Below are 18,512 nucleotides of genomic sequence, written 5' to 3'. Positions count from 1 at the left end.
TTAAGTCACAAATAACAGCTCTGCACATGAATGAGTCAGTGCGTATAACAAGCCAGACAGCTAGAAATAAAATATAAAAACCAAAGAAAGACATTTGGGTTGAATTTATTCAAGTGTGTGTAGGCTTTTTAAAAAAAATCATCCCTCTGTAAAGCTTTTTACCTTTGTTGATTCTTCAAGCTTATCTTATAATATGACAGGTGCCGCATTTCTCACGGTTACATCACGCACACTGTAACAAGACGACTTCTGAGGGTTTTGACAGGGCCTGTCGAGAGAGATGATTTAAAGGATTCTGACAAGCAGGCTTCCCCACATCACCTGAAACTGGAAATTCATGTTGGATGTTCCAAGTGGTGAAATGATGGAGCGATGGTCACGCTTCAACAACTGACCAAGTCCTCCTAGTTTCCGTTCTCAAGCTCTTCAAAACATTTTATACAGTTAATTGTGAAAGATTTACCTCTTGTTTTGTCGTAATTTTGAAAACAAAGAGAGAAAAAAGCAAATTTTGGAACAATCTGATTAGTCTGACATTCCTGATAAATTTTTAGTCCCACACGTCGAGTGCCATCTAATTAATATAGTTCATTTTACTACTTCGTAACATATTGTACATTTTGTGATATTTTAATGTTAAGATCAATCGATTTAGGATATTTTCAACTAAATAAAACCTCATTAAACAGTCTTTTACAGAATTTTGTCCATTGGTGTGTTGCATGTGAAGTGTGCAGTGGATCACAGTATGTGCATTCTTCTTTCTTTCTTTTGTCCCTAGCTGGCGGTGGGCAGGGGAGGTCGTCCACAAAGCCAATACACTTGCTTGAGGGTTAGACGTTGTTGCTTAAGATAGTCTTCAGTTTGCTTTATCAAAGTCTTCTTGGGTGCGTGACCCTTGATTGTCCAGTGGGCGGGGTGCTGCTGCAGCAGAAGGTGATGCGGCAGGGGATGTTTGTTCATGCGGCAAATGTGACCAAACCATTGCAGTCGTCACTTCTGGATCAGCTCTTCCATCGAGGGTTGATGGTGACGTTGACTACGTATCGCGCTGTTGCTGAGACACGGAGGGATACTTGGAGAATCTGACGCGAACAGCACATTTGGAAGACCTCAAGCTTGTTGAGGTCGTGCTTGAGGATGACCCAGGTTTCAGATCCATAGAGAAGAATGGGCAATACCAGTGTGCCGTACAGGCGGATTTTGGTGAAGAGGGTAACGTTTGTCTGCTTTCAGATGCACCACTGGAGAGAGGCGAAAGCTGCCACCGCTTGACCGATTCTTGAGTGTATTTCTGCCATTGATGCCACTTTCTTTTCTTGCACCAGATACTGAGGTATTTGAATTCCCACACTAGTTCAATTAGCACGCCTTTGAGATGCACAGTAGCTGGTCACCTGTCAGTAGTAAGGACTTTGGTCTTCTCGGCACTGATCTTGAGGACATTTGGTTGAGCAAGTTGGGCGAATTTGTCGTATGTACATTAACCACCCACTTTATAAAGTACCTGTGTTCAGCACTTGATAACAAAAACATCTAAACACATGGCAGCAACTCGGTGGATTAAACTATGTAGACATGATCAAAAAGACTTGCCGAAGTAAAACCAGAGAATCAGGATTTAGACAAAAAGTGATTTAAGTGAATGTTAAATGTGACATGTTTGTTGGTGCCTGATGGGACTGTATATTTCAAAAACTGTTGATCTGCTGGGATTTTCCCACACTGTCATCTCTAGGGTTTACAGAGAATGATCTGAACAGGAGAAAATATCCAGTGGGTGGCAAATCTCTGGGTAACAATTCCTTGTTGATGCCAGCAGTCAGAGGAAGGCAGCAGTAACTCAAATAACCACTCATTACGTCCAAGGTATACAGAAGAGCTCAAGATGTAAAACCTGGAGCAGAAGACCACACTGGAGGGGGAGGTCATGCCTGTCAGTTAAGAAAAGGAAACTGGGCTCACCAAAATTGGACAACAGTGAACTGGAAAAACACTGCCTGGTCTGATGAGTTTTAATTTCTCCTGTTACAGTCAGATGGTTGAGTCAGACTGTTATAAATAACATGAAAGCATGAATCTATCCTGCCTTGTATCACCAGATCAGGTTCTTTGGTAATGGTGTGGGAGATATTTTCTTGGCACACTTTGGGTCCCTTAGTTACAACTGATCATTGTTTAAATGTCACAGCCTACCTGACTATTGTTGCTCACCATCTCCCTCTCTTTTTGACCACAGAGTACCAGTCATCAGATGACTTCTTCCAGGAGCATAACGCACCATGTCACAAAGCTCAGATCACACCAACTTGTTTTTTTTAACATGAGAATGAGTTCACCATAGGCAAATAGCCTCTAATAGAGCAGCTGAAAAATCTGCAGCAACTCTGTGATGCTGGCATTTTGTTGAATCTGTGCCATGAAGAATTAAAGGAACTCTGAAGGCATAAAAGGAGGTCTAATCCAGTACTTATAAGGTGTACTAAAAAGACAGACTGAAACTGTGAAACAGCTATGACTCTTTACTGCGATCCCAATTATGGATTGCGAAGTGCTCCTGAGAGTCACGCTGAACATCTCCAGTCTCACTGCCCTGCTGTTACCTTTCCCCTTTTCCTGCTGCTGCTTCGCCCTATACAATAAATACCAGCAATCATTCACATTTACTCTGTGAAGTAAGGCAATGAGTCATCCACATGTTGCCTTTATAAAAGGTCGGCAAAAGCACTGTTCAGGATGTTATATACTAAAGGAGCCTTAAGGGTCCACGATTCATTTAATTCTTCCTATCAGAAATGTACTTCAGTCCTTGCCATTTCCTTTTGTTCCCCTCAAGCTCTGAGTTGATGCTGAGTAGTTAATTCGAAGACAGCGGGAAGTTTTTTCTGTTTTTTTTTGCTTCTGCAGACTGTGAATTAATTAAAAATAGGCATTATAAATGGAAACATTTTTTCCCTGTGAAAAGCAACAGGAAATAAAGTGTGCAGAGACACAGCAGACCTGTGATCACCTCGTGTTCAATGGCAATGTGCTGGAAGTGTGAGAATCATGTTAAAGTGCCACTATTTTTATTTTTCACTTTGCCAAAGTCCTAACGATGCTCTGGGTGATTGCGAACATGTCTTACACTTATGCAGTCTTCTAAAAAAAACTGAGCAAGAAAACAAATCCTGCTTATCTCCTTTGACTCGAATTAGATGATTAACTCCTGGAAGAAACGAGCGTCGTGGACATCGATCAGTAGTTTCGAGAAGTATTGACAACTGTTGATGGTGGAACAAAATCAAGCTTCTCTTGTCCCTCGGCCAGTCGGCGTCTGCCATGATTCATTCATCGATTTATTTATACTGGTGATGAACCCAGGCTGTTGTGTTTATCTTCTTGTCAAAAATATGCAGTGTACCATTTGGTCGATCTTCTTTTCTCTCTGTCTGTTTGAGAGACACTGTTCGTTGCCAGCATATTGTGTAAGGATTCATCATGCTGTCGTTGTCAACAGATTTAACTGTCACACACTTGTCAAAATGCCAAGCAGTTGCAAGGGATGGAGAGAGCTCACACATAAACACAAAAGTATAAATGCAAAGAGGAGGAGATCCAAAAGTAGCCAAGTAACTGAAGGAGTTCATGCTGTCTTTCAAAGAGGAGTTGGGGGGTGGAGGGAAAGGGGAGAAAGCTCAAATAGACAAAAATACCTTTTGACATTTAAAAGTACATTATAGTACACTTAAATGGTATTGGGCTAGACCTGTAAGATACATTGTACTTTATTTGAAAAGTCAAACCACGTGTAAAATTGTCAACAAGTCTTGACTTAAACGTGGCAGAAATTTGATGCACAAACTGCACAAACAGTTGAAGTCATGTTGCCTTCAGGGGTAATTTGATAGCCTTATATGAATGTATTTGATCTTCTTTTGCCTGTTGATGAATTGTCAATACCTGTACTGATACATGTTGGTAAATGTCAGAGCCGCACAAGAATTCAGATGTGACTTGAAAAGGACAGATATTGTAAGAAAAAGTACCTTCTTTGTTTCTTTTACGAGCTAGAGTGCTCAGGAGACTCGGATATGTATGGCGCTGATAATATCTTTGCTGCACACTCAGAGGTTGACGTGCTGCATGTCCTCATCGCTCTACTGGCCTTTCTTTAGTGCCTATAAAGCAGCTGGAGAATGCAGAAGAAACAATATAAAGACATCTGAAGAATTTTACACACATGCCGCATTAATGATGCATTTTATTGAGTAATCAGTAAGTAAGTACAAATAAGCATGTAACTGTCTGCGGTATCACATTTAAAGGTGGAACATGCACCGATGCATTAACATGGGAGCGTTACTTGTGTAGGTTATATGTAGGTGTGGGCTTTTTATGTAGCAGAGAAAATGTATGCTGTAAAAATAGAAACAGGAGGTATGTTATAGCTGTTGGTTCCTATTTCCTGTGCAGTGGTAGAGAATTTGATGTGACTAAACAGTGGTCATGGCACTTTTTTATCAAGAGTGCTCTCAGGAGTTACATGTGTGTGTGTGTTTTGAAACTTTTCTTTCAAATTAAAACTTTGGATTGTTCATAATTTGTGGTCATTATAACCACGATGCATCCATATTACAGACTGTGGTTAAGGATGAGGGAAGTGAGGAAAGAGTTCTACAAACAGAAGTGGATGGATGGATGGATGGATGGATGGACTCAAAACATCTACAGAAGAAAAGTTGGAAATGTATCCTTCCATTTAAAACTTTAGTAGATAACCAAGCATCTCACTAAAAAAATGAATGATGATGTAATTCATTAACTACCAAATTGTGTGAAAAGTTGTGTTCATGGATGAGCTGTTTGTGTTTGGGTGTATTAATTAGTGTCAGAATGTGTGTGTGTGTGCAGATTGTGGACATGCTCCTTATTTGTGTGAAGCCTCATTAAAAGGGTGGGAATTTGCACTTCAGACATGTTCTGACCATTTTTTTTCTTTCTGTTCTGTTCTATGAGCAGTAAATAAACCTTTGCTGTTCAAATGATTTTAAACTGAGAATAATTTGTGTCTATCGCTGCTTTAAGAACTAAGGACGCCTTATTTCTCGTGTGCTTTTATGCTCGTGTGCTACTTGTGAAACATTGAAGCATTCTGGTTTTCTTATTCCTTTCTTGTGCACTCTATTTCTCCCAAATGTTTTACAGATGGTGTTGGTCCACTTTTCACTTTTTACATGCTTGTACTGTCTTCACCCCCTCTCCATCTGTCTTCTCTTTTTTCCCGTCTTCTTCCTTTCCTTTTTTTTCCTTCTTGTTTACTTGTTGTGCACACTCATGGCTTCTGGTCGGTTGGTCTGTATATGTGATAATCCTCTAACAAATTTATCATCATAACTTCGAATACCAACACTAAGCAGCTCCAGATCCACTCTGTCTTCAGCTGCCTGCGCTTGGTGTTTGTTTACCTCCGTGCAGCCCCTAACCAGATGGGCTGTTTGTCTCCAAGCCATGAAGAAGATATCAGTACAGCAACGGAACGAGTCTTGCGCCAGCCAACATGCTGTTATCTAATAATGTGTATTTTCTGCTCAGTGACACAGTAACTTACGACGTGGTAGTAGTAGTTTACACTGGGATCTTTTACATGTGATGACAGAGATATCGCATTAATGACAGCGGATATTTTTGTTAAAGAAATGTTAGATTCTCAACATCTCCTGTCAGTTATCATATTTTGTCTGCACTGCAAATCACTGTGAAAATGATTATTTTTTTATGTTTGGATAGTTTAGATACAAAGTAATATCAATCACTGTATCCTTGATTTTAATAAATATGTTGAATATCGCTGTGTAACAATAAATGTTTGGATTCTTTCCAAACAAAGTAAAATCCTACTATATGAACATGACTCAGCTCACTACCATCCTCTCATCTCAGCCTCAGTGGGGCCATGACTCACACTGAAAGCTTCTGACTTTATTAAGGGCTATTATCTTATGTGCTCACATTATATATAATTCAATATTCTATATTACAGGCCATAATTACTATAGTCTAGCACTGAGGCATCTGCAGCTTCCATCCAGCGAAGCAAAATCAAGATGGAAGACGTGACAGGTTTTTGTTAACTTTTTTAATACTGAGTCACTAAAAATATACTTGGAACAATGATGAACAAATATAGGAATAAAAAGAGATTAGCACAAAGTACAGTAAAAGTATCTGAAAAAAGTTTTTAACTTGCAAACATAACTTCAGCGAAAATTAAATCTTAAATCTTCCTCTTGTTTCGGCTGTTCCTTTTAGGGGTCATCTGCAGTGACGTTAAAGAAGGGTCACCAAGCCATTCCCAAAAACAATTTCAATCTTAAGTAGAAAACATTCACATCAGCTGTCAATCACCCAGTGGCACCTGCAATTTTCTAATCTTTAAAGGACCAGATCATTTTATTTTGTTCCTTATACTGTACATGTACGTGCATCCACCTGCCAGAAACACAGAAATGTTCATTTAATGAAACTATAATTATTCAAAATAGGCTTAGAAAATAGACTAAACAAGCTAGAGTTTGATTTGGGACAAATTTAGTGTGGAGGAAAATGCTTGGAATCATTGCTCTGAATGAATAAAATGCAATTATAAGTTGTTCTGGGACAAGAAAGAGTGGAAAATGCAAAAGCAAAAGTATTTATTCATCTCGTGAAATTCTGAAATAGAAATGTTTTAAAATGCCTTACAGAAACATAGTAATGCATGCAGCAATAATCCCTGTGACATTTACTTTGACATTTACTTTAAGTTTTCAGTACTGTTTCTCTGAGAAAAATTCAACCCTCAACATTGACTACGCCAGTAATGAGAAATCAATCTTCCGTTCCCGTTATACTTCTGGCACATCTTGTGCAAAGATGAATGAAAAGGAAGAGACGGAGATGCTATTTTCCCTCTGATGGGGGACCAATTTTTGCCTATCAGGCCAATAATAATGACAGCCAAATAACATCCAGTGGTGAATATACCCTAATGAAGGTAATGCTGCCAAAACGTGTGGGTGGACTTTTGCATTTCAGCTATTGTCTACGGTCTCCTGTTTTTAGACCACATTTGTTCTGAGATAGGTGCTCTCTTTTTCTTTTTCTTTTTCTTTTTAAATCATTGGATTTCATTCATCAACCTGTATTGTAAAAGAATCACCTTATGAAAATCCACTGACAGCTTTATAAAGTTATTGGGGCGATATTTTTTTAGATGTATAACACATCAGAGATCATAGTAACTGCGTTCAGCCTGTGTAAAGCATCCAAAATCAATAGTTTGAAAAAAGTTATGCATAAAAATACTATAAAGCATTTTAATATTGGGCAAATAGTGCTTTGAGTTAAATGTTAACATTGACATCTTACTCACAACCATGGTATGTGGTAATAATTAGGAAGCATGTTTACCATGTTCACAAGGTCACTTTAGTGTGTTAGAATCCTGGTAGACTGAACATGAAATATCTGATTGTGATGCAAAATAAAAGAGTCTACTAAAAGGGATTATAATGGATCATACATATACATGATCCCCAAGTCAGAATCACATTTCTGTACAGCATCCAAAGCCAAAGTCTTCTGAAAATAATGTACAATAAAATCACAAAATAATTCAATATCCATTAAAAGTGAATTTGTACACATGGGGACCATTATGCAAATAAAATAGCATAATGACTCTGTTACTGTGTCTTCCATCCTCATCTTTGGACCAGGTGAGACTGGAAAGAGAGGTCATATTTTGCATTTTTAATAATTTCCTCTTAAATGAAGAATTTATTTCAAAATCTTTTAACACACAGTCATGAATGAGCAGGCCTCATCATATGGCAAAGTCCTCACAGTACCATATTAACCTATTGGAGTACTTTGCTCTCAAAGTGCAGCCTTACTTGTGGTTCCAAAAATAGAAAGAGAGGCAGGGCTTTTAGCTGTCAGGCTGCTCTCCGGTGGACGTTTGGATTCAGGAGACAGAATCTGCTCTACCTAAAGGCTCTAAGGGCTTAAAAGTTTCATTTTTTGGTGAAAGGTTTTATATTTAGGGCTGGATCAGATCACCCTAAACCATCTATTAGTTGTGCTGCTTAAGGCTCAAGTCTGTTTTTATTGTAAAACTGGATATGTGCTAACATTCAGCCCTCCAAAAAATGAATAGCAGGTACCTCAGCATAGGTAATGTTATGTGTAAGTCAGATGCTGACTGGTTTGAATTGTGTTGGAACAGTGGAGTTCAGCATGAATGGGAGAAACATGACAAAAGGCATCAAAGAAAATCAAAAACTGCTCAAAATCATCAAAAACTGCTTGAGAAGCACAGACAGGCTGAAGTCGACAGTTTTCTTTGTTTGCTTTTAAGACTTCATTTCAGCTCTGTTTACATTAGCTGGAAGGCCAAGAAATAAACTAGAAAGTGTGGCCCACAGGCTCTTGTTAGTGACATGTAGATATCAGTCTACAAAGCTATCTGTCAGCGCTGCGTAAGACCAATGTAAAAGCATGAAAAAGCCTTCTGGCTGCTGGGGGATTTCCAGTGATGCAGAGCTCTATTTCACTCCCCTACTTTCATTTCCCATGTGTTTATATGCCGCGTGTTGTTCTACTGCGTGTTGCCTTCTCGCTCCCATAGTTTGTGTTTCGTACTCTCTCCGTGCTCCTCTTTTCAGTCTCCTCATTCCTTTTACTCCCCACTTGGTTACACACTCCATGATGGACGGATGGTTCTGATGGATTTCTCTTCCAGTTAAAAATCACCTTTTCCTTCACACCATGGCCAAAGGTTTGCTCAAAGAGAGTCTGATGTAATATAGTATAAAACACAGTTTTACATCAGGGCCAATAGAGTTTGACAAACCCTGCTCTAGAGGGTTTTTGCAGCAAATTTTAAACAATTTTATTCAATAGTTGTTAAAATAGCCTCTATAACAGGATAAATGAAGAGTCTGACCCAAAAGAAAGCTGCTTTTAGTGAAAGGTCACTAAAATCAGCTGGATTCCTCCTGCAGGTACGCATACTAAATGTCTTGATCATACAATGGTTGTAGAGATAGTCCAGTCTGGACCTAATTGGTGGATTGTTATACAAGCACTGACATCCATAAGTGCTAATGTGAAAGAAAAATAATAACAGAACAAAAAAATAATAAAAGAAAAAAGCCGAAATGATGGAGGACACATCAAACAAATGTTGCAATAGGTAGAACTAAAAGCCAAAACAGATAAACAAAATCCCACTGCTCATAAGAACGGCTCACAATAACAATACATTGACAGTAAAGAAAAAGCCCACATTGATTCCACTCTGAAACATGATTGGTGATTATCTGGATGAGCTCATGCTTAGCTGAAGTGACATGAGTAGCTGAAGACAGTCAACAGCTGACGCTTAATTGGAGCAAAAAAAAAAAAACAATGCTGAGTTCGATCCTGTAGGTTGGTTGCAGAGGCAAGGAAGAATCGGTTAAGTGAGGAAGGGTTCGTTATAAACAGAAGCACAAAAGCATCGGTCCAATTAAAACTGACAGAGGTACACGATCCTGCTCGCTTGTTTGTGTAGAGAATAATATGTATATATGGAGAGAGAGAGACAGAGAGAGAGAGAGAGAGAGAGAGAGAGAGAGGATTATAAAGTAGGTCGAGTTTCGTATATTTTAACTGCCAATATTAGAAATCAAAAGAGCCCAGCATTTATCTTTTCTCACTTTATTCTAAATTCGTGTGTGTGTGTGTGTGTGTGTGTGTGTGTGTGTGTGTGCAACAGTGCCAGTATTTATCAACCTATATCAAATACTGTATTTTGACAGTTGTGAATAATTTTAAACTGCAGCTAATCTAATGTTTTTATTCAATATGTATTTATATAAATAATGTGAGGTAACGCACATGTTTTCCTTTTAAACAACATAACAGTGCAGATTGAATCTTTATTCCTCTGCATTACACATAGTTCAGAGCTGGATTGAATGTGTTTGTCTGACTGCTTCTGAGGTATCTTTATTTTCTAACGTTTGTGCTAGTTTTAATGGTTTCTATAGTTTTATTATTTATAAACTTTTTAGAAATAAAATCATATAATATCACACAACCCAGTTAAATCATGTTCACTTTGACATACTTTGAGAATATCATGACTGCAGTGATACTGTACAAGTTTAAAATTTTCAAAATAATAGTAGTAGTTCATTTAGAGGTGTTCGCTCTGCTATTCTCTGAGATACACTCTTCCACAGTGCTTCTTTGTCCCTTCATCCCTAACCAGTCACGGCAGACGGCTGCTCCTCTGTGAAGCTGGCTGTGCTGGAGGTTTCTTCCTGTTAAAAGGGAGGTTTTCCTTCCCACTGCTGCCAAGTTATTGCTCATAGGGGATCATCTGTTTGCTGGGGTTTACCTGTATTATTGTACTGTCTTTACCATACAATATAAAGATTCTTGTGATTTGGTGATATATAAATAAAGTTGAATTGAATTGAATTGAATTGAATTGAATTGAATTGAATGTATGGTTAAACAGTTGCAATGCTTTTTATCCACTATCATCATATTTTTTTTTGTTCTTATTATTATTTTGTGTTTTTTATGCAATAAATTGAAAACCTCACTGGACTGCTCGATTGCAGTACATGTGTGTACTCCGTGCAGGGATAAAACATGCATTTCCAAATGGGATCAGTAAATAGTTGCTTGGCTTAATGTCTGCGTTCACAGCTAGACCAGTGGATAATTCATACAAATCTAATGGCTCATCATTTATCTATAATTGACAACGGTCTACTTTCAGAAAAAAAAATAGCATGAATGGCTCTCATTTACATAATTATTTCAGACCTATATTTAGTTCTTTGTCCCATTGGCACAAATTACAGCTGAGACTCTTGAGTATTGTTGAGTAAGTTCACACATCTGCATTGGTGGGTCATGTGAGACTATATTTTCCTTTTTTTTAAGCATTAAAGTAAAAATGTTCTTGCTGTACATCCAGAAAAATGGTGAATGCAGATTGTTCTCACACGCCTTCTTCCTCTGCTTTCCGTGTGAACCCCCTCTGTCTGCTGTCAGGCAGTAAAAATATCAAATATCATCTATTAATATATGTCTGAAAATACTTATTGAGTTTCATCATAATTAGATCAGGTCAAAACTTATACCAAGGCTCAAATGTCTTCTCCTACTCTCTACTCTGCTAATTCACGTTTTCTGAATGCAGTTTTTTATGAGAAAAATGGTTAATAACTATAAAAATCAAATGACTTGAAAGTATATACATTGAAATAAATGTTAAAAACTAATTGGCTTTTATCTCCCAGGAACAGCGCTCATGTGTCCAACTGGTAAGACCTGTTGTTCACAATTGTGCAGATTGAGGTTTTGACTAAACTGTGATGAAAAGAAATAGTCTTTTAAAGGCAAATGACATGGAAATAAATTCAGTGGTTTAATGACGTAAAGACAAAGGTTTGCTGTTGGAGACAGGATTGCCCACTTTCACTGTGAATCAAGCCAAGCAGATCCGATTCTGACCACAAGAAGATTTAAGGATGCATGTATCAGACCCTACGGCGCCTTTAACTGCAACAGTAGTTTAATGATCCAGTCACGTAAGGCCACAAACACACATATAGTCTTATATCTGCTTTTGCTGATAGACTTAATGTATAATGATGGGCAGACTTTCCAAATAGTGAAAACAACAAGTCATACACACATTAGAAATGTTTGGCAAGGTCTGGCTAGATTGTGGATTTTTGCTTTAATATTTATATCTCCAAGGTATTCAGCTGATTCTCTAAAATGGCTTTGTATTTATTGGCCGTTTTTAAAACCCTGCAGAACACCGACTGGTCCAAATGACTCCTACGAGATGGCTGCTCATACCATGACAGATCCACCTCCATGTTTAACACCTGGCAAAAGACACTGTGGGTTGAGTTATTATTTTTTTATTTTTTTTATTTGGCTGTCTCCAAACAAAAACAGGCCCAGATAGAAGACAAAGGCAAATTGTCAATTAATGTTACTTTTGCATTGTTCAGGGTTTTTTTTTATTTATTTATTTGTTTTACCATTAAATATTGTAGATCTATTGAGCAGTACATGGTTACAATTGAACAAATGCAATGTTTTCAGGAAAAGTGTCTTGACCACTTTCAGGCTTTCAGAGTTGTCTTTCTTTTTTGTTTTGTTTTCTTAGACTTCCCCTATTTCAAATTATGTAATTTTGTAGTTTTGTGATCAGATCTACTATCCAGGCTTGGCATATTTCAGATGCCTTATGTTGTTTGGAAAACTCAGCAAGTGACTGGCTCTGTTTCACACAGGAGATGCCTTTATTTTTAGCTTTCAAGAGCACGAAATAAATGTATAATTCGGTTGTTGTTTTACTATAGTCCATTCATTTGCATTCATACCCCAGCTCACACATAGCAGAGGAGATATTTTTGCCATTCAATAATGAAAATTTAAATCAACTACATTAAGAAAAGAAGAGACTGTGAGTTATTTGAAAGCTTTATAAACTGTGGCAATTTGAAAATATAAATAAAATCCAAAACAGTGAGAAAAAATAGAGAAAATCGTGAACTGACACAGTCAAAAAAACTGGGGGGATGAATGTTGAAAAGTACTACTAGCAATACTGTTTTTACAGTGTTTTTTTTTAAAGGTCTGGTATTTTGTTATGAAGCACTTTGTGATATTTGTCTTTAAAAGTGCTACAGAAATAAGAAATAAAATCGAAATAAAATTTTACTTAACTCAAACATACTAAAGTAATTTGATGATCGTCCTTGATTCCTGATTCGTTCCTGATTTGGTGATTGGTTAATTGGTTTGAAAATTTCTACAACTTAAGTCCAACAAAGTGAAGATGCTGCTATTAGAGGAGATGAAGAGAGGCCAAACATCTTGGCAGGTTAGAAAGTAAAGCAGTGAATATTTGTACCTGTACGTTTATTATTATTATTATTATTATTATTAATAATAAAGCTTGTTTGTTTTGTTATTTTCTTTTTGGGGGTTTTGTCAGCCAATATTTTCAACATGTTGTTTCAGCTCTAAGTATCCTGTGCTTCATTCATCTGATGTTCTCCTTTGATTTGCCTTCCTCAGATCAACAGGAGTTCCATCTCGAGAGAAACAGAAGACAGCTTTGTCACAGGTCTATGTCAGAGTTTTTGGTACAGAGAGCAGAGAGTCATTGGATCCGAGCTCTTGTTCTCTGGCAGTATATCAGACTCAGTCCATGGTTAAACAGTGGGATTTTAGAGAAATATTCAATGCCTAAGCTTCAAAATGTAATACTGTGAGGTCTTTTTCATTAGTTGAATGTGATGCATAGAAAGGAGGAGCTAAGTGGTCATTTGCCTCAGTTTAACTTGCTTTCTGATGGTCATTAAAATTGTTTTTCATTATGTTTTCTTTCTCTCTTTTTAAAATATATATTACTTCAGTTTCTCTGCGCGAGCTTTCCCCTGCATCATCACTGGGAAATGAGTTTCAGATGGTTGGTATAAATGCAGCATATTGTCAGACCATATAACGCTCAGTTTGCCATCAGGAAGTCCAATTAAGGTCCCCTGTTTGCATGCATTAGACCCATGTAATACACGGTGCACTATCTCACAGTCCATTAGAGACTAGCTCTCACGTGAGTGCCAAATGCAATCACAGTGTTCTCTCTAAAATCCAACGAAGCAGTGAGATATAAAACCCACATAATTTGCAACACTTTGTGGGTGATGAAGCAACAGCTTTCAAAATGAGTACCCCCCACCGCCACCCTCCCCTTCCATGCCTGCGCTGGGAACAGTTTCATGGTAAATATCATGGGAAGGCTTCACGATCATCTCATTGGCTCAGAAGTCAGAGACCCCATCATATAAAACGAGAGCGACTGGTCTAACAGCCCTTTCCCACTGGCGAGGGTAGTGGATCACACTTGGGCTCCAACTGTCGGGAAAATACCTTTTACGCACAGAGTGTCTGGAAAGGTTGAGCGAGTCCGCGCGCCAGCGATCAGAATTTTTGAAGCGAAAGAGTCATACAGCCAACAGGTGGGTTTACTCGGCTGCAGCTGTGCAGCGCAGCGGGACTTAACTTGGCTTTATCTGGTGGAGAAAAGTTATTTAGACTCGTCTTTGCGCATGCATTTTTAATATTACTTTGAATATTTGCGTTTTCGGTGATTTAAATGACTGCGGAGTGATGAAAAAATAGTTAAACTTAATGAAAACGTTTTTTTTCGCATTGTTCGTTTAAATTATCTAGATGAAATTTAATTTTAGCTCGTGTTCTCACTAATTCCACATTCATTAAAGTCTTCTTTGTAGCTGGTTAGATAAGCGTTTTTTTTTTTAATTGTTTTGTTTTAATGCTACTTCTGGTTTAAAGGTTTAGTCATCATTTCACTCACCCGCTGAATCTGAAGCGTATTTTTCTACTGAGGTGTAAAGGGCAAAACAAATTTGATCTAGGGTTAATGTCTTCTGGGAACCCACGTTTGAACTCCGATCAATGGATGCGTTTCTTTTGATTCTATCTGCCTTTTCTGTGCATCACTCTTCTCTTAATAGAAAAACTGTTAGCTGGGGCGTCTGAGTAGGCATGTGGCTACTGGAGAAGCTCCGCAGTGGGACTCAATCCCAGCCTCCGCAGACAATAGAGGCCATTCCTGTTTCTGTGTATGCCAATGTACTCACTCCAGAGAAGATTCCCGATTTCTTCATCCCACCCAAACTTATCTGCTGCCCCCCAGAAGAATCTGTCACCCCAGAAACTCAGCACTGCTCCAAAATCAGACCGTCAGCCTCTGACCATGCCATCTGCAGCCAGAGCCCCAGAGCTAGGAGCGGCAAGAACCCCTGCAGCCCTCGCCTCTTTTCCCGCAATCTCCAGAAATCAGCCAACCGGCACATCATCCAGATAGAGAGCGCTGATGAGCCTGGTGCTGGATCTATGGACAGGGTCGGTATTGATGTAAACACTAATGCTGACCCACAGTCACAGACTGCAATGTCTCTGCCATATGTCCCAAAGGCTCAGACCTCCTATGGCTTTTCCACCCTGATGGAGTCTCCTCATACCCGACGCAAGGAGAGCCTTTTCCACAGCGACCCCAGCAGCCCTCTCACCTCCCCAAACTCCCAGAGGCGCTCCCAAGGGGGAACCCTACTGGCCCCGGCTGACCCCAACCCCTACCGCTATTTCAGCGGTGGTGAGAGTGACACCTGCTCCTCAGCCGAGTCATCTCCCTTTAACTCACCTCTCCTTTCCCGATCTGCCTCTCTCCTGCGCTCTATTACACAGGAGACACAAGCCAAGGTGAGGACTTGTGCTCTATATGCTCATGTATGGCCACGATGTATAATTCAAAATCATCAGTGAGTGTGTAACAGTTTTTTCCTCCTAGTTTGATTCAGCTAGTGGCTTATTTCTGTATGTTTACAGTTGCTTTTCCTCTCTCCCCCAAGGTGTCTCGTGCCAAACGCTCCCTGGCACGCCACAGTTCCCTCTCCACTGATGAATGCAGCTCAGCAGACAACAGCCCCAACATGCAGCGCCGCCGAATGCGCTGCCCTCCCTCTCCCGCCTTCCGTGGATGTAAAAGCGGTGGCTTGAGGGGAGCAGCGGCATCGGACCTCTGTCAGCGCGAGCACACTATAAACCTCAACAAGGGGGGGAAACTGAGGCTGAGCACTCACTATGACAGGGAGGCAGCCCGGCTGAGGGTGCGCGTGCTCGCAGCTGAGGCCCTTTACGACAGGCAGACAGACCTTAAAAGCATCAACTGCTGCGTAGCACTCTACCTGAATCCTGGTAAGAAGCAGAAACAAAGGAGCACCATCATTAAGAACAGCAGGAATCCGGTGTTCAATGAAGACTTTTTTTTCGATGCTCTGCCTCAGGCACAGGTAAAGACTCTGGCCTTGAAAGTAAAGGTAGTGAACAAAGGAACCAGCCTGAAGAGAGATGTGCTTCTTGGAGAAAGAGAAGTGCTGCTCAGTGAGCTGCTCGCAGGCCTCTAGGGAGCCCCTGTCAAGACTGGCGGACACGAGCTGGTCCACACCTTGAGGGCCCCCAGTCTTTTTATCCCACCTCGCCCTTCTGACAAATACTGGACAGGAGCAAGCACACAGATGACAAGGAAGATGTTTCTTCCACACTGGGTTATATATGCGCACAGAAAAAAATGAAGGTCTCTGTTAAAGTCTCGCTTTGCCAATTCTTCAAATTCAAAATTAGGGGCAGCCCACAATAACCTATAGGCTTATCAGTGAAGTGACTATGTGAACAGTGGGGCTGTGATCCTCGTTTGTGCGTATTTCTCTTTGAGTATTGAGTTACAAACAGTTTTACTCTCACCGATGAGCGTTGTATTGTGGCTCAGTGTCATATCAGTTGGTATGCAATCTTGTTTAAGTTGGAGCTGCTTATTGTTTCGTAATGAATGCGGTGATATTATCTGTAAGCATTTGCACGTCACTGTGGAAATTAATAATGGCTCTGTGTGCTTGAGAGAATTTATATATAGGGAAGATATTCGATTTTAATTGCTAGTAAATGTAATGTTGATATGAGTGTTGTTTTGTGATATGCTTTTGAACTCACGAATAAAAACCATGCTAGGGCTTTTGTCTCGCCTTGCACTTTTTGTCTGTGGTTTTTGTCTTTGAATTAATCCCCAGGATCACATGAAATCCCCAGAAATGATAATAAACCTCTCATTTTCTCACTCGAGTTTTAAATTATTGCAAACAACCCTCAGGTGGGGTCTTCTGAGCCAGGCACAAGCTGGGTGTCATTTGTGAGCCTTTTGATTCCAAATACCCCCCCAACCCCAATATTGTTTCTGTGTGCATTCAAAATCCCTGTTTAATTTTAAAAGCATGTTTCCTATTCAGTCCTCCAGTGAGTTTCAAATAGTTATTAAGAAGGCTGGTGTTAATCACAGTTACTGGCACACACTGTCTTTCTCTGGAAATAATCCGTCTGCACAGGGAGGTTAGGTCTCGATTTATGAGTTCAACATTTGGGTTGACAAGTGGAAATGTATTTGTGCTACTATAGGATAATAAAAAAAAAATGTAGAAGACACACTGCAATCCACACTTGTACATTTGGCAGACATACATGGCAGAAGTCCCACTACTAAAAAAGAAAAAGAAAAAATATTAAACGTGGACTTTTGCCTCCTCTGCTGGTGCAACAGCAGAATGACATGCAAGTGAGCTAAATCATCAAAACGTCACTTCATTTTTATAAAATAAGTGCTGAGACAGCCTTTGTTTCAATCACCACCTGCCCCCCGATATATCAGGCAGACAGTTTGGTGACCCAGAGCAGAAAATAATCCAGGATTTCATTAAAAATGTAAAAACTTGGGAGACGACGCACAAGTTTGTGCACAAGAGTGATGACCCCTATTTCTTCACTGATATAAGCCTGTGGGAAACATTCATCTGTAAGCTAAAAGGAGATGCATTTCCTACAAACTCAAGAGCAGAGCGATAAAACTGAAAGAAAATTAAGTGTGTTAGCTGCCGTAGTGGTAATACTCAAGAAGGGAAATTATGAAACTTGAACCATCTAATAACCTCCTAACTGGAAAAAAAAATCCAGAGCTCAACAACAGCCTACACAATCAAATGAAGATGAAGAGTTTTTTTGTTTTTAACTTGAGGTAATCAAAAGCAGAAATTAAAAGTCCTGATTGTTTCTGTGAGTGCAGTTGTTGGTTTGAGGTTTGCGGGTCTCGCTGGAAAATCTTCTCACACATGCATAAAGACATTTCCACACGGCAACCAGGGTCCATCAAAAATCTCCTTATTCATTAACAGACTGTTTGCAGCACAGTCAGATGGTTTTTAAAAAAAATATTCAGCTCTGACGACTTAAAAAACAAACAAACAAAGCATAAAAGCTTTAATTAATTTGACCAAATAATGTCTCCCCCCCCCCCAAATTTTACTTTTATGATTTCATGAGACAGACTGGAAATGATATTTTTAAGAGGCTTTAAAAGAGAAGCACAGTGGAAGCTTTTATTTGCATTCAGACTGTGTTTCCTCTTCATGTTTTACTGTATGCAAGGACTGAAAATGACTGCCGTGTAGCAGCATTTATCCTCTGAATTCATTTAATGTTTTAACCATCAGCTATAGCAACTCTCCATGCCACAGTGTATTTATACATATGTTATATGTTTCCAGTTTCCACTTTACAAATAAGATAAAGTCATATGAAGCACGTAGGCTACAGATTTTGGCACTGAACATTTAAGTCAATATTCTGGCCCCTGGCGTTGAGTAGGAGGACAGAGTGATGTGACCTAACAACTGTTGGGATCAGTGGTGTAGGTTTCCAGCTCCTTACTGTTTTCATTTGGATTTTTTTTTTTAACTAAAAATGAATCTCATCCCTGCTGTCAAATTTAAAACTGTGTTATCCCCATAACATTAACCTAAGTAATAATCTTCCAAAGTAATATGTAGTCATAT

The 18,512-nt window shown here is 39.2% G+C and overlaps 1 protein-coding gene across 1 annotated transcript; it reads left to right on the top strand.

Annotated features, from left to right (window-relative positions):
* The first annotated feature begins 13,731 nt into the window (after positions 1-13,731).
* On the top strand, positions 13,732-16,661 carry LOC146553787 (C2 calcium-dependent domain-containing protein 4C-like). Its single transcript, XM_085253963.1, has 3 exons — positions 13,732-14,069; positions 14,589-15,336; positions 15,486-16,661. The coding sequence occupies exons 2-3, from the start codon at positions 14,620-14,622 to the stop codon at positions 16,038-16,040; spliced, it is 1,272 nt and encodes a 423-aa protein (XP_085110089.1). The 5' UTR covers positions 13,732-14,069; positions 14,589-14,619; the 3' UTR covers positions 16,041-16,661.
* The last annotated feature ends 1,851 nt before the right edge of the window (positions 16,662-18,512 follow it).

This window comes from Mchenga conophoros, linkage group LG18 (genome assembly GCF_057382185.1).
Source record: "Mchenga conophoros isolate Kocher_MC1m ecotype Shallow Benthic linkage group LG18, M_conophoros_male_GT1.1, whole genome shotgun sequence".
Classification (NCBI taxonomy): domain Eukaryota; kingdom Metazoa; phylum Chordata; class Actinopteri; order Cichliformes; family Cichlidae; genus Mchenga; species Mchenga conophoros.
The sequence above is the reverse complement of the archived record's forward strand: the minus strand, read 5'-3'. Positions and strand labels throughout refer to the sequence as shown.

Bases quoted from the DNA above. Each gene is read 5' to 3' on its own strand.
- LOC146553787 (XM_085253963.1), top strand. From the start codon at position 14,620: ATGTGGCTACTGGAGAAGCTCCGCAGTGGGACTCAATCCCAGCCTCCG. The intron at 15,337-15,485 runs GTGAGGACTTGT...CTCTCCCCCAAG, and splicing joins CACAGGAGACACAAGCCAAG to GTGTCTCGTGCCAAACGCTC.